General features: G+C 37.3%; 1 protein-coding gene across 1 annotated transcript in view; it reads right to left on the bottom strand.

Annotated features, from left to right (window-relative positions):
• Window positions 1-1905: 1905 nt before the first annotated feature.
• LOC127419273 (phosphatase and actin regulator 3-like) overlaps window positions 1906-13648 on the bottom strand; it is a 50010-nt gene continuing 38267 nt past the window's right edge. The window contains exons 7-12 of the mRNA XM_051660546.1: window positions 13239-13392; window positions 7418-7473; window positions 6744-6805; window positions 3160-3300; window positions 2750-2826; window positions 1906-2427 (exon numbers count right to left, since the gene is read on the bottom strand). Coding sequence (XP_051516506.1) covers window positions 2412-2427; window positions 2750-2826; window positions 3160-3300; window positions 6744-6805; window positions 7418-7473; window positions 13239-13392 — 506 coding nt within the window. The 3' untranslated portion in view covers window positions 1906-2411. The remainder of the gene's footprint in view (window positions 2428-2749; window positions 2827-3159; window positions 3301-6743; window positions 6806-7417; window positions 7474-13238; window positions 13393-13648) is intronic.

Genomic DNA, 13648 nt, shown 5'->3' with positions numbered 1-13648 from the left:
CCACATACCCTCATCTCCCGACTCAGGCTGTGGAGCCAAAAACTATCCAGTCCCCGAATATGCCGCCAGACGGTCCTCAGCCAGCTGCACTGCTCCCGCCAGCGACTCCGAGCAATGGCACTGTACCCCTCAGCCATCCCTTTCGGTCGCTGGCTGAAGCACTGCTCCAGTGCCACCGGATCGAGTACTCCCACGGTGTCGCAATCCTTAGTCAGTGGCGAGGACTCCATGACAACCGTCTTCCTCCAGTCCCGGGTTTCGGCATCAATGTGGCAAATCTTGTTCTTAATGTGGAAAGAATTAACCGGGTGAACAATCCACGTAGACATTTATTGCTCCAGTTTTCAGTGACACACAATAAGACATTGGTTGTTCCACTTTTCAGTGTCACATATAACACACGGCTTTTCAGCAAGACTAGCTTTTAAGCAGCCACTTCACACTGACAGCTCCGGCGTCTCTCTCTCGAATTGGTACTCCGGCTCCTCTTTATCTCTCTCCCGGGTGATTGCTAATTCTCCGCCAGGCATCCATCCTTTCTGCTCGGCCACGCCCGGCTAGCAACAGGTGCCAAAAACAAAAAACATCCAGTGATCAGCAGTTCTGTGGATGGAAATGCCTTGTTGATGAGAGAGGTCAACAGAGAATGGCCAGACTGGTTTGAACTGACAAAGTCTACGGTAACTCAGATAACCGCTCTGTACAATTGTAGTGAGAAGAATATCATCTCAGAATGCTATTCTGAGATGCAGGTTGGTGCTGCTTTGGCGGCACGAGGGGGACCTACACAATATTAGGCAGGTGGTTTTAATGTTGTGGCTGATCAGTGTATATACAAAGTACACCTACATTTAAGATACATTCTCTTAGAGCAAGTCTAAATATCTCATGTGTTGCTTCTCAAGTAAATGTATCTTGTTTTAAGGATTTTTAGACAATTTTAAATTGATAACAATAGGATTTTTTGCTGTTAATTTTTTACTGAATTAAACTTAAAAGTTTTTTTTTCTTTAATTCAGAGAATGTCATTTAGAGATATTTTTTAAATATGATTTTGTCCTCTTTATTGTAAGTAAGCACATTAAATACAACCTTTTAAGTCGAGGCACAAGCTGAATGGTTGGTTAAGAGCTAATGATTAATCGTTGCAATAATTGCCCGAATAGTCTTAATAATCGTTATAATAATCGTCCGATTAGTTATCAAAATAATCATTAGTTGCAGCCCTACACCACAACTTTAGCGGATAACAGTGTATTGGCAATGCTGACTTTAGCTGCATCTGAATTTGTGTACTAATAGAATATGTACTGCATTTGATAAAGAACTTAATTCTCGGACATTAGATTTAAAGGTGAGTAGTCTATTTGGGAACATGGGCATTGTCGAATGACACAAATGTATAACATAGCAACAACAACCCCGAAAAGTACAATTAAACCACAAGGAATGACTTTCTTGATATATAAAGCATTTACAGTTGAAAAGAGCCACCAGACTAATGGTTCTCCACTGCTTTTCTTTTTTTTTTTTTTTTAATTCAGCATTTTGAATTATGATGTCTCCAAAGCTCCCATAGGATGATAGGATAGTGAAGTGTCCAGTGGATGTGCACTTCAGAATATAGTAAGATGTAGGTCATCTGGGTATTTCTTGCCTACTCTTATGAATACTGAGGATTCTAACACCCTACTCCATTGACATGCTGCTTTTGGCATACTACCTGTACATAGTATGGAAGCATGGATATTCAGACACAGGGATTCTCATTTTGCTCCTCCATACAGACAAAAATACCTTTAGTAGTGCTCTTAATAAATCAGACTTATGCATTAAAAACAACACTGGGAGTATTTCCAAAAGTTTTGTATTTTGAAGACAAGAAGTGCTTACAAAGTCCCCCCCACCCCAAGTGATGACATGAACAACCCTGTTCAAACTGTCTTTAGTACAGTAAATATGAAACTCATTTATAGCAGGCTTATTAACCCTCAAAAAAAAAATCTTTTTTTTTTCCTTTTTCCTTTCTTGTTTTTTTTTCACCCTACTTTTTTTTTTTTTTTTTTTTGAAAGTTTTTTACAGCCGAGCTGGTTACATGTACACAAACATTTACCCAGAACTGATTCATCTTTTTCTTAGCATTCAGTGAAATGCAGTCCGGTTTAAAAACATCAAGAACTGAAGTCCCCTGCTGCTCCAGTCGACCAGCTTCAGGTGAAATGTAGGTCGCAGGTGTTTCTCAGGTTTCTTCCGGCAGCCACCCACAGTGGAGACACAGCCTCCAGCATTAACCACATGCTGGAAGAATAAGAGAATCCCATGGACAACGCCATGGCTCTGGACGAGGTACCTCCAGGATTTTCACATGAATGCCACTTTCAGTAGTTTCTTCACAGAAGAAAACCCCCTCTTAGGGCCTGTGAAACCTGGTTGAGAAAAGACAAATCAACAAGGTGCCCTGCCTAATCACGACCATGACGTGCACATTGCCTGATAGTGTTGAATCAAAGTGACGTGCATGAGAGCTCTAATGGGCACTAGTGTCATGAAGCCAACAAACCTGTTATGTAAATCCTAAGTCAAGGTGACAGGTTATAACATTTCAGACACAAATCACATAAACATCTTTGTAGTTACTTGGTCCCTGACATTTTTGACCAAGCTGTGTATCTTTAGCACAGTGGATTTTGTTGAATCTAAAAATAGCACGGGCACAACTGTTAGAGAGGGCCACACACGCATACCGACCTCGTTAGGTGCTTGCTTGAAGCATGTACCTCCATCTCAGTGCTTTTAAACTCATTCAACTCTTTGCGGATGGCCGCCTGTGGAATCGCAAATAAAAGCCACTTTAATGCATTCTCCTGTAACAGTCTGCTGAGAGTAAAACCAGGGCACATAGGTATAATGAGTAAACGTACTGATGTGGGCAAGTTATTTTGATTATAAAGCAAGAAAACTACTGGCACTAACTCTATTGCTGTTTATTGCTTCATAAATATATTAGGTTTACTAACAACTAAAGACTAGGTACAAGCTTCTCTAGTTTTGGAGGAGTTTCTAAAACAAAACAAAAATCCTCTGTGTTGTTTTATTGAATTAAGGACAAACCAAAGGCCACTGTAAAAATTTGCTGACCTCAGCTTGTAGTCATGTACCTTATCAGCTGCAGACAGTCTGGTCCAGGGTTTGTCAGCTCTCCTGTCATAATCCTGGGCTTTGGCCACCTCAACATAGTCACTGAAGCGAATGAGAATCTTTCTTTCCCTTAGTTCGTCGACTGTTGGCCTCTGGTTGAGCTATTAAAAAAAACAATGTTTTTAATATAGCTGCCAAAGTTAAATTGTTAATTTGGGAGATTAAATGTGCTGTTAATTTTTGTAAAAACTATTAAAACATTCTCCTAATTTAACAATTTCATTCTGTTCTGTGGTTTATAAAGATTGGAATGAGAGCACCAATCACAGGTGTCCTTGTTCAATGAACACAAAATCACATAACCAGCCTTATATTAGCAAAGGATGGAGAAAGACCTTCATGAATGCTAATTAAAAAAATGTAAATAAACATATGCTGATATGAGAGGGGGAAATTTCACTAAGAATGATTTGCGCCAGGTAAGAGTGCCATATATTTGCCTGCACTATCTGCGTTGGTTAAACGCTTTATTTACTAAAGGATTTAAGGTGCGGTCACATTTAACTTTCAACTGCGAAATTCAATGGGCAAAGAAGGTGTGGGCGGATGTTGAGCGTGTGTTCAACCAGCAAACAAAATAATTGTCAAGCAGCCTCTTTTTAATGCTGCACTTTATACTTAGTGCGACTTAAGTTAAAAAGAAACTCACCACTAAAATTATATCCTTGTCCATTGTGAATATTCAGTTTAGCTGTGTACGAAGCACCGCCCACACAGGGGTCACTGCGAAACTAAGCAACTTCCTATTGGTCAACGTGGCAATTTCTCCAGTCAAAGTTCACCAAACTTGAACTCCACACGAAATCCAAGAGGGGAAATTCTTCGCCACTGGAAGTCCATGGCACGCAGATTCCCATTGAGATGACTGTATTTCGTTTGCGCAATTTTACCGTGCAAAGGTAACTGTGACCACACCTTTATGCAGATCAGGCAGTGGCAGGGATTGGTAGTGGACTGGTTCTAAGCGCTATATACTGGTGGATGCAGCAGACCACTGTGTTCTGACACACTCTCCTTGGACCGTGCAGCATCACTCCACTACTGTGATCCAGACACCTGAATCATCTCTTTAAAATGCTGAAAATGCTCTTGACTACAATACACATCTGGATATATGCCAGAATATACACTCTTCTCCATCATTTGATCATTATTTGATGAATTGCTGCCATGATCAATAGTAAATAAACACACATCTCTTAAATAAAATGCCTTTTGTGTTGGGCCACCTACTGTACCAACATAAATTTGCTAATTACAAATATCTGTGTCACTTTTGGTGTGAAAGTGCCATTTGTCTGCGATTTGTCTCACTTTTTCGCATCGCGTTAAGTGTGAAAGGGCATTCAGGGTTTGCCCAAGAGTGGCCAGCACCTAGCTAACACTTTGAGCACTTTTTCATTTTATCATCTTCAGCTTCAAGGTCAGTCTGCTGAAAAAAAAAAGGTTTTATCATAAAATAAAGTTACACTCCTAAGCAATGCAAACTGATTTGCACTATCCATGTGTATTCCAAAGTAAATAATATGTTATGTATTGCACATAAAAAAATTACCCAAGAATACAATGCACAAGAATACAAAAAAACATTATATCAATGAATATCAATTACATTTATATTTTATTCAATTGTTCTCATATATTTTGTATTATGTATTATATTATGTAATGTATTATTATGTTTTAACCATCCCCTAGTCCAGCTCTTTTTTCTGGCTGACCCATCAGTGAAATCAGATCTTTTCTCCTCAAACTCTGTGGTCTAAATGTTTTAGTATAACCCCTGGCAAAAATTATGGAATCACCACACTTTGAGGATGTTCACCCAGATTATTTACTTCGTAGCAAATAAACAAATCACAGAAATGACTGAACATGAAATAGCTGAACATTCTGGCTTCATGAAACATCCCTCAAACAAATTAAATTACATTATTTTAATTAATGGCATATTTTTTTCCAGATCAAGTATAGGAAAAAAAATTATGGAATCATCAAAAAAAAAAAAAATCACAATTAGTACTTTGTTGCTCCTCTGGCTTTTATGACGGCCTGAATTATTTGAGGCATGGACTTCATTAATGAAAAACAATATTCTCCATCAAGCTGGTTCCAACTTTCTCGAATAGCAGTTGACAGATCAGATTTGCAGGATGGAGCCTTGTCATGGACCAATTTTTTCAATTTCCACCATAAATGTTCAATTGGATTGAGATCCGGACTGTTTGCTGGCCATGTCATTGAGTTGATATGCCTTTCCTGAAGAAAAGCTTTAACACACTTTGCTCTGTGGCAGAATGCATTATCATCCTGAAAAATGACTTCATCACCACAAACATATTTTCTATCGATGGATTGAGAAAAGTGTCCAAAATGTCAATGTGCATTGGCTGTTGAGGTAATGATTGCCATCTCCCCTGGTCCTTTACTTGACATGCAACCCCATATTATAAATGAAATGTATGGAAATTTGATTGTTTTCTTCAGGCAATCACCTTTATATGTTTCATTAGAACGGCACCAGACAAAAGTTCCAGCATCGTCGCCTTGGCCAATGCAGATTCATGATTCATCACTGAATATCACTTTCATCCAATCATTCACACTCCATGATTGCTTCTCTTTAGCCCACTGTAGCCTTGTTTTCTTCTGTTTAGGTGTTAGTGCTGGTTTTCATTTGGCTTTTCTATATGTAAATCCCATTTCATTCAGCCGATTTCTTACAGTTCTGTCACAAACATTGACTCTTGTTTCCACCCATTTGTTTTTTATTTGTTTTGTTGTGCATTTTCTATTTTCAAGGCATATTGCATATGAGTTTTTTATCCTGACGCTTTGACAGCTTCCTTGGTCTACCTGTATGTTTTCCTTTTATAACCTTCCCATTTTGTTCTTTTGCCACACTCCATGTTACATTGAGTTTAAAATCCTTTCCATTGTTTCAATTGACAACTCTGGTGTTGGGGCCATGTGTCCTTTCAATTAGCCAAGTCCAACAGCTTGTTAAGGTCTGTGAGCACTCTCTTTTTACTGCAGACTAATTTGCACTTAGACTTGTGCCGGTATTTGTTTCAGAAATGCAAATTACAAGGTGATTCCATAATTTTTTCCTTTACTTGATCTGGAAAAAATATGCCATTAATTAAAATATTGTAATTTAATTTGTTTGAGGGATGTTTCATGAGAATGTTCAGCTATTTCATGTTCAGTCATTTCTGTGATTTGTTTATTTGCTACGAAGTAAAAAATCGGGGTGAACATCCTCAAAGTGTGGTGATTCCATAATTTTTGCCAGGGGTTGTAGATGAGGGACATAGTTGAAGGATTCTGAACATTATTACACATAAATTCAGTGCTTTCCTTTTCTGAAATCTCTGCTTTTCCTTGAAGAGTGCATTTTTATGAATCTCTAGACTAGAGTGTGGAAATCACTTTACAAACCAACAGCCAACAGCTTCATTAGATTCAGAGATTGTGACTTGTACAATCAATCAGGGGGAAAACATGCTCCAAGCGAAATGAAATTGAATACTGAGATGTTTACCTTTCTGTTAAGCCTCTGTTTGATCTCTCTTCTTTCCTCTTGCTCTGTCTGATCGTTCCTCTCTGAAAGAGCACAAGAGAAAGGATGAGCACAGAGAGACTAAGAGAGTGATCTGATCTAATCAAGAGCACAGTCAGATGCTCTGAATAACAACACAGTGCTATTATCATCTCCAACAAGCATGCTTGAGCAATACTAGTTTTTCTCTACAGTATAATATAATATCTGACAGATTAATCTCGATGTTATAATTCTCAATACTTCAAAAAGAATGTTAGAACATTTAAAGTGTTTTGACAACTTTGGTTTCGTTTGTAGTTCAATAACCACAACACAAAAACGTTAACTCTAACAAAAGAACTGCATTAAATGAAACAGAAAATATGACTGATATTTGGAAAGGAACTTTAAATTGAAAAGGAATAGTACTTAAATTGTAAAGTACTAATAAATGTTATAAATAATTAAATTAGTCTACTTTATAAGTTTTATAATAATGTAATAATTATTAAATACCCGAATTCTAATATTATGACTACTATATATATATATATATATATATATATATATATATATATATATATATATATATATATATATATAATATCGTTTTGCCTTTTTTTACTCAATATAACTATAAAATAATATTTTTTCAGATTTACAATCTCACTCACGTTTTAAAATATTTCTGCTCTCCAGCTCTTCAACGGCCGGCCGCTGACTGAGTCTCCTGCGAAAAAACACCAGAACAACGTTTTGAACCATATTATTATTCCCGCTTGTTCAGAGGCAGCTCAACGAGATCCTGTGATGAGAGAGATTCTGAAGGGAAGCTCAAAGTGTCTCCGTCCTTTGTGTTGTTCAGCGTTTCTACTGCAATCAAGAGCGCTCTTCATCTGGATCAACAAACGCGGCGTGTTCCCCGTCCTGTTCTTCTACACACCTTTATCTCACTAATAAGATGCTGTGCTGGTGCGCTTAAATGTCATTACGAGAAAGTGCAGTCGCTGCATAACAGTCCGCGAAAGAACTCGTGCTCCTTGTTGTTGTTTGTGTTCAGGCGCGCGCTCTTTTGAACAGCTTGGCACGTGCTGCTGCATGCGAGCATTATTGTGTGCTCTCTCTCTCTCTCTCTCTCTCTCTCCCCCTCCCTCCCTCCCTCTACTCCTTGAAGTATAGTAATTATGTTAAGTGATATAGCCTGTATGTCTTAATATATTGGAAATAATAGTAAACTCACTATTTTTAAAGTTTAAAATCATGGCTGTTTTTTTTTGTTTGTTTGTTTGTTTTTGTTTTTTTTTACCATAACATCGCAATTAATTAAAAATATGGGTGAATTTTGATTCAGCAGATGTTGCCATTTTTGTCATGTGAAACTTCTATAATACTATTATAAAACTTATGAAATGAAATACTGTCAATGTATTAAAAAATATTCCAGGTTCTTTCTCTAAGCTAAATTTAAAAAAATAAGCATTTTTTCTTTGGAATAGGCTGTTGTTTTAACTGGTAATACATTTGTAGGTCTTAAAGGGACAGTTTACCCAAAAATAAAAATTCTCTCATCATTTACTCACCCTCATGCCATCCCAGATGTGTATGATTTTCTTCTGCAGAACACAAATTAAGATTTTTAGAAGAATATCTCAGCTGTGTAGGTCCATACAATGCAAGTGAATGGGTGCTAAAATTTTGAAGCTTCAAAAAGCACATAAAGGCAGCATAAAAGTAATCCATATGACTCCAGTAGATTAATGAATGTCTTCTGAAGCTAAACGCTAGGTGTGTGTGTGTGTGTGTGTGTGAAAGGAATAGATCAATATTTTAAAAAAATGTACAAAAATTTCACAAGGGTCGAATACACGTTGCCTCTCACGTGACATAAGCGCGTTGGCAAATTCACACATACATACATTCACGTATTCATACATACTTTCGACTGATTTGGATACGTCAACTCAACTTGGAATGGTGAACAAGGAAAGCTGTTTGAATGCAAGTGAATGGAGGAGATGCCTCAGACCGAGCTCCTTGCTCAGACCGCTGCATAAACAGTATTGTGGACCATAGGAACAGCTGTATATGAATACCTATGCAGAGGAGGCTTTTGTGCTTACGTCACGCGAGAGGCAGTTTTTTGAACTCCACCCTTCTCAACAAGCTGACTGGAAGCGAACATTTTTAGTAAAAAAAAAAAGTTTTAAATATTGATCTATTTCTTACAACACAAGTCGTATGGATTACTTTTATGATGGCTATATGTGCTTTTTGGAGCCACCCATTCACTTGCATTGAATGGACCTACAGAACTGAAATATTCTATATCTAACAATCATAATTTGTGTTCTGTTGAAGAAAGTCATACACATCTGGGATGGCATGAGGGTGAGTAAATGATGAGAGAATTTTCATTTTTGGGTGAACTAAACCTTTAAAATCCCTCATTGAATAATTGCTAACTTTAGCTCTTTATTTCCATCCTGGAAGTCATCCTGTTAATTTTCCTGCCATTGTTAAATATAATTCGATTATTAACATAAAGTTTAAGTTCCAGAGCATGTTTCAGAAAATCTGGTATACTCTTTTATGGAACTACTTCATTAAAATGACACCATAAGCATATTAATTTTTAAACATTCACAGAGTTAAAAAGTACTCCATAACCCAAAAGCTCACAATTTGTATTGAACTATAGGGCAATCTATTGTGGGATAAAATATGCTCATAGGCACTTGGAAACTTGCTGTATGACTGCTTTCAAAGGGCTGTAAATCAGTAATTGCGATATGTGTTTGAAATCATATGACAATATATATACGGCAGGATATGTATAATTATTTTGAAAACAATATAGAATTCCACCCACACTCAATCTGGCGGTGTAACACTGCTGTCACTCATATATGCTGAGTAAGACGGGATTCCAGCAGATGTGGTGGCATTAATATTTCATGAAGTGAAATGGAGACCCACTCCCAAAGCCCCCTTTGGAAGCTTCCTGGATATTACTGACCTGTATCATGAGTTGCCTAGCAACAATGGCTTCCCTATGAAAACTGAAACAAAGAAATCTGTCTATGCAACACTGGATGCCATTGGTCTACATTATATACAAGTCATTAATCAGAACCCTTCAGTTAGCAGATGGATGAAATTTGGCTTTTTCCTCCTAGCTTTCCATTAATTGAGAGATGTTGCTATGAGTCCTACAGTAGATTATTACTGTACTTTGTATTCCTGGTGCACAGCAGCATGCGGGGTGGAGACGGAGGAGAGGAACATGCACTGGCATCCATTATTTACCAGTCTGAGCTCTAAAAATAGCTCCAGCCGGGTCTGTCTTCTGTGGTAGAGTGGAGCATGGTAAGCCAAAGATAGGAAGGTCATACTGCTGCAACAAAGTGTCATTGTGTGTTTAGCTCAGACAGCAGCCTGTCCCGCAGGTGCACTGACCGTTGCGCTTTGGTGCTGACCTACTTCAAGATTTCAGTTGGACTACCATGTTATGCTGACTAACACTAGCTGTACCAATCTAAAATCCTGGCCAGACTTTTTAAAGAAAATTTAAGTCATTATTCACAGAATATTTTCCCTGCCCCAAAGTTTACGTCTAGTGCAAATTTGCAACCAGAATTTAAAAATGGCATGTCACTTTCGGTTAAATACACACAAGAACCAATTTGGCGGCATAATTATTTTAATCTGGACGCAAGATTTCAGTGGAGGTGAAGATTTTTAGTGACTAACAACTACCATGTCGATCTATTACTCACACAAAACTGTTGTATGGCTTGATAAGAATATTGCATGAGTTGTATGTGTTTTTTGAAGCTGGGCAAGACCTTTGTAACAATTTTTCAAAAAATCTCTATAGTGTTCCACACCAGAAATTACAGCATACAAGTTTGGAACAACATGAGGGTGAGCAAATAATTCCTTTTTTAAAATTTTTTTTCTTTTAATCTAAACTCTGCAGTGCGACTAGCAAGCCAAACCAGCTTAATTATAAACTGTTATCTCAGGATTATATGAACAAACAAATTGGTGATTTTTTTATTTTTATTGGGTGAACTATTCCTTTAGAGAGACTCATAATGGAGTTCTAAAATAAAGTTCAGCAGAAGCCCGTTCATCTTATCTCACAATCACCACTAGAGCATATAAAGGCTTGCATACCTCTCTGCAGTGACAATTTCTCTAGCATCCCTCCTCCACCTCACCTCCACATTTATTTGTATTTTACATTTTCTTAGTGTACATTCACTTCCATGAATCCATTAACATGTTTTATCTCTCTTCATGTAGTCCAGGGGGAACTCACTCAGGACCGTCCATTGCGGACAGCAAGCCAAACCAGTTTAACCATTCCTAGTTCTCTCAAAATTATATGAACACACAAACTTGAGAATATGAGAGGGCAGCCGATGACGGCAATACAGATCTGGTAAGAGGAGGATAAAGGGCTGCTCTGTATGATTAATATATGAATTCAACACTTAGGCATCTGGCTTCATCTTCAGCTTTGCTCTTCCACTCCCATTCTAAAATGTGATAGTCACTGACATACCACACACCGAACCCCAATATTCAAATTATAGCATGTAACAGTACCTTACTATCATAGAGAGTTTTTGATAAGCATCAAACATTTTTAGTTATGTGTATGCGTCAAATGCTGCAAGGTGAAAATGGGCCTGAATATACAATTTCATTAAAAAAAAAAAAATATTAGGCTTGAAAAATAAGGATGTAAACAAATGTTCAAGATTGGGTGTAACCCATATTGACTGACTGCTAATCTCAACGTCTTTAGCGTACTGTAAAAAATTAGCAAAGAGCTGCAACTTGTTTTTTTTTTTTTTTGTTTGTTTGTTTTTTTGACCAAATCCCCTCACTAAAGTAAATGATTAGATATTTGTACAATCACCTTCATAATGAATAATGTTGCTGTTTTGTTAAGGGTTTGGGAGTTCTAGCATGCATTGTGGCATGAATACATTATACAGTTTCATATTTACAGTACAGAAAACTCATTGTTGGGCTAGTTGTGATGACATTTGGGGGAATATTTTTGGTCTAAGATGTGTTTGTATAATTTTGTGAGGTTTGCATTATCTAAGTAATGTATTTCATCTCCTATTATCACTTCAAGCATAAACCTCATTAAGCATACACATGGTAATAGTGTTGGTGTCATCTGATTACAAAGTAATTAGTTCCAGTAATATTAGTACTTAATCAAAGTAGAGTAACACATTATATTTTACATTTATGTAATCAGATTACACTTACTGACTTTCAAATAAGTTAATTACATTTAAGTATTTAATTGGGTTACTTCAGTACGATTTCACCATAAAACGTGTAAATTTGCATAATTCATAAATCTGTAGAATCTAAGTTGCTGTAACAGAAGTTAATCTAATGTAAATATCTGTGTTAGCACATTGCCTGAGATTCCTCCACATCATATCTTCCTCTTTTGCAAACCAGTTGTGCGTCCATTATTACATAACTTGCCATGGTCACTTATCATTGTTTGTGCACATTGCTTAAGACATTTTAGCACCTTGTGTCTATCTCTGCTGCCTGAACCATGAGCTCTCCAAGCTTAAATTAACCTGGACATGATGGCTGTTTTTTCTAAGAAACAACAGAGGGCTGTTCTCACTAGTGAGAAATACCACAGCTGATTGCATAAGAGTTACCCTGAACTGATTGCTGATTGCCTGAGGCACGGCAAACCATCCTTGCTCTCTCCATGCTCAACGGGTTTTTTTCCAACATTTTGATGCACGGATCAGATTTTAAACATTACATTGCTTCTGTAAGAAGATCACCTGTCTCTTATTTGTCAAGTTGATATTTTAACACTAAATAGAAGATACTGTCTATGTTCCCTGAGTAAAACTCTAAGGCATGATGCTCAGAGCACATGTAAGTAAAATGATATGTTAGATGTTTGTTTGCATTTAAAGGGATAGTTCAAATTAAAATTCTGTTGTCATTTACTCATCCTCATGTAGTTCCAATACAGTTAAAGCATTAATAGAAAAATGTGAGAACAGTACTATGTACTGAATTCAACATCTAAAAGTCAAAGGTAGGTGTCAGTCTCCACTAAACAGTTTCTATAATCAAATATAATCTAATAAAAGTATCCAAACAGATCAACTCAGATCCACACTCACCCAACCTCCACTATGTACCTTACATCACTAATGCCTGTCAGCCATTTTACACATATTACCAGATGGACCAAAGCACCACAAATACATTATAAATCATGGGGCAACATGATGACATTGATTTGCGGAAATGCATGAGGTATTTTCAAAGTAGGACGTTGTACATATATGCAACTACAGATTTGTTTGGACCACAAACTGGCAGAATAAATCAGATCTTGTATTTCCAAAAGAGTCCAGAAAAGGGCAGTGTAATATTTGAATTACTGAAATACTCGACTGTAAAAACATATTTATGACTTACTTGGCAAGCTTCATTTCAATCTGTTGACGGATCTCCTGTCTTTCCTGGTCACTCCGTGCAGGGAAAATATTTCTATCCTCCAGCTCCTGTTTGCTGGGGCGATTTCGAAGCTTCACGGCCAGCAGCTCCTTCCTCATCCTCCTTGGCAATGTACCTACACAAACAGAGAGATTTTTTTGCCACTGATTTTATAACCATATGACACAAATTCAGCAATCCATATTTACAGATGTAAATTACAAAGACAGAACTTTTATGTCATGCCACATGAATGAAACATGAAAAATCACTGTGGACAATCATTTGATGATGGCACTATGGATACTGTATGTTGCCGGTGTTCTGACAATCTCTGCTACCTGCTCAGGATGTGGTACCAGCAGTAAAAACAATGATATGTAAAGTTAAAA

Source organism: Myxocyprinus asiaticus, chromosome 28 (assembly GCF_019703515.2).
Source record: "Myxocyprinus asiaticus isolate MX2 ecotype Aquarium Trade chromosome 28, UBuf_Myxa_2, whole genome shotgun sequence".
NCBI lineage: Eukaryota > Metazoa > Chordata > Actinopteri > Cypriniformes > Catostomidae > Myxocyprinus > Myxocyprinus asiaticus.
The sequence above is the reverse complement of the archived record's forward strand: the minus strand, read 5'-3'. Positions and strand labels throughout refer to the sequence as shown.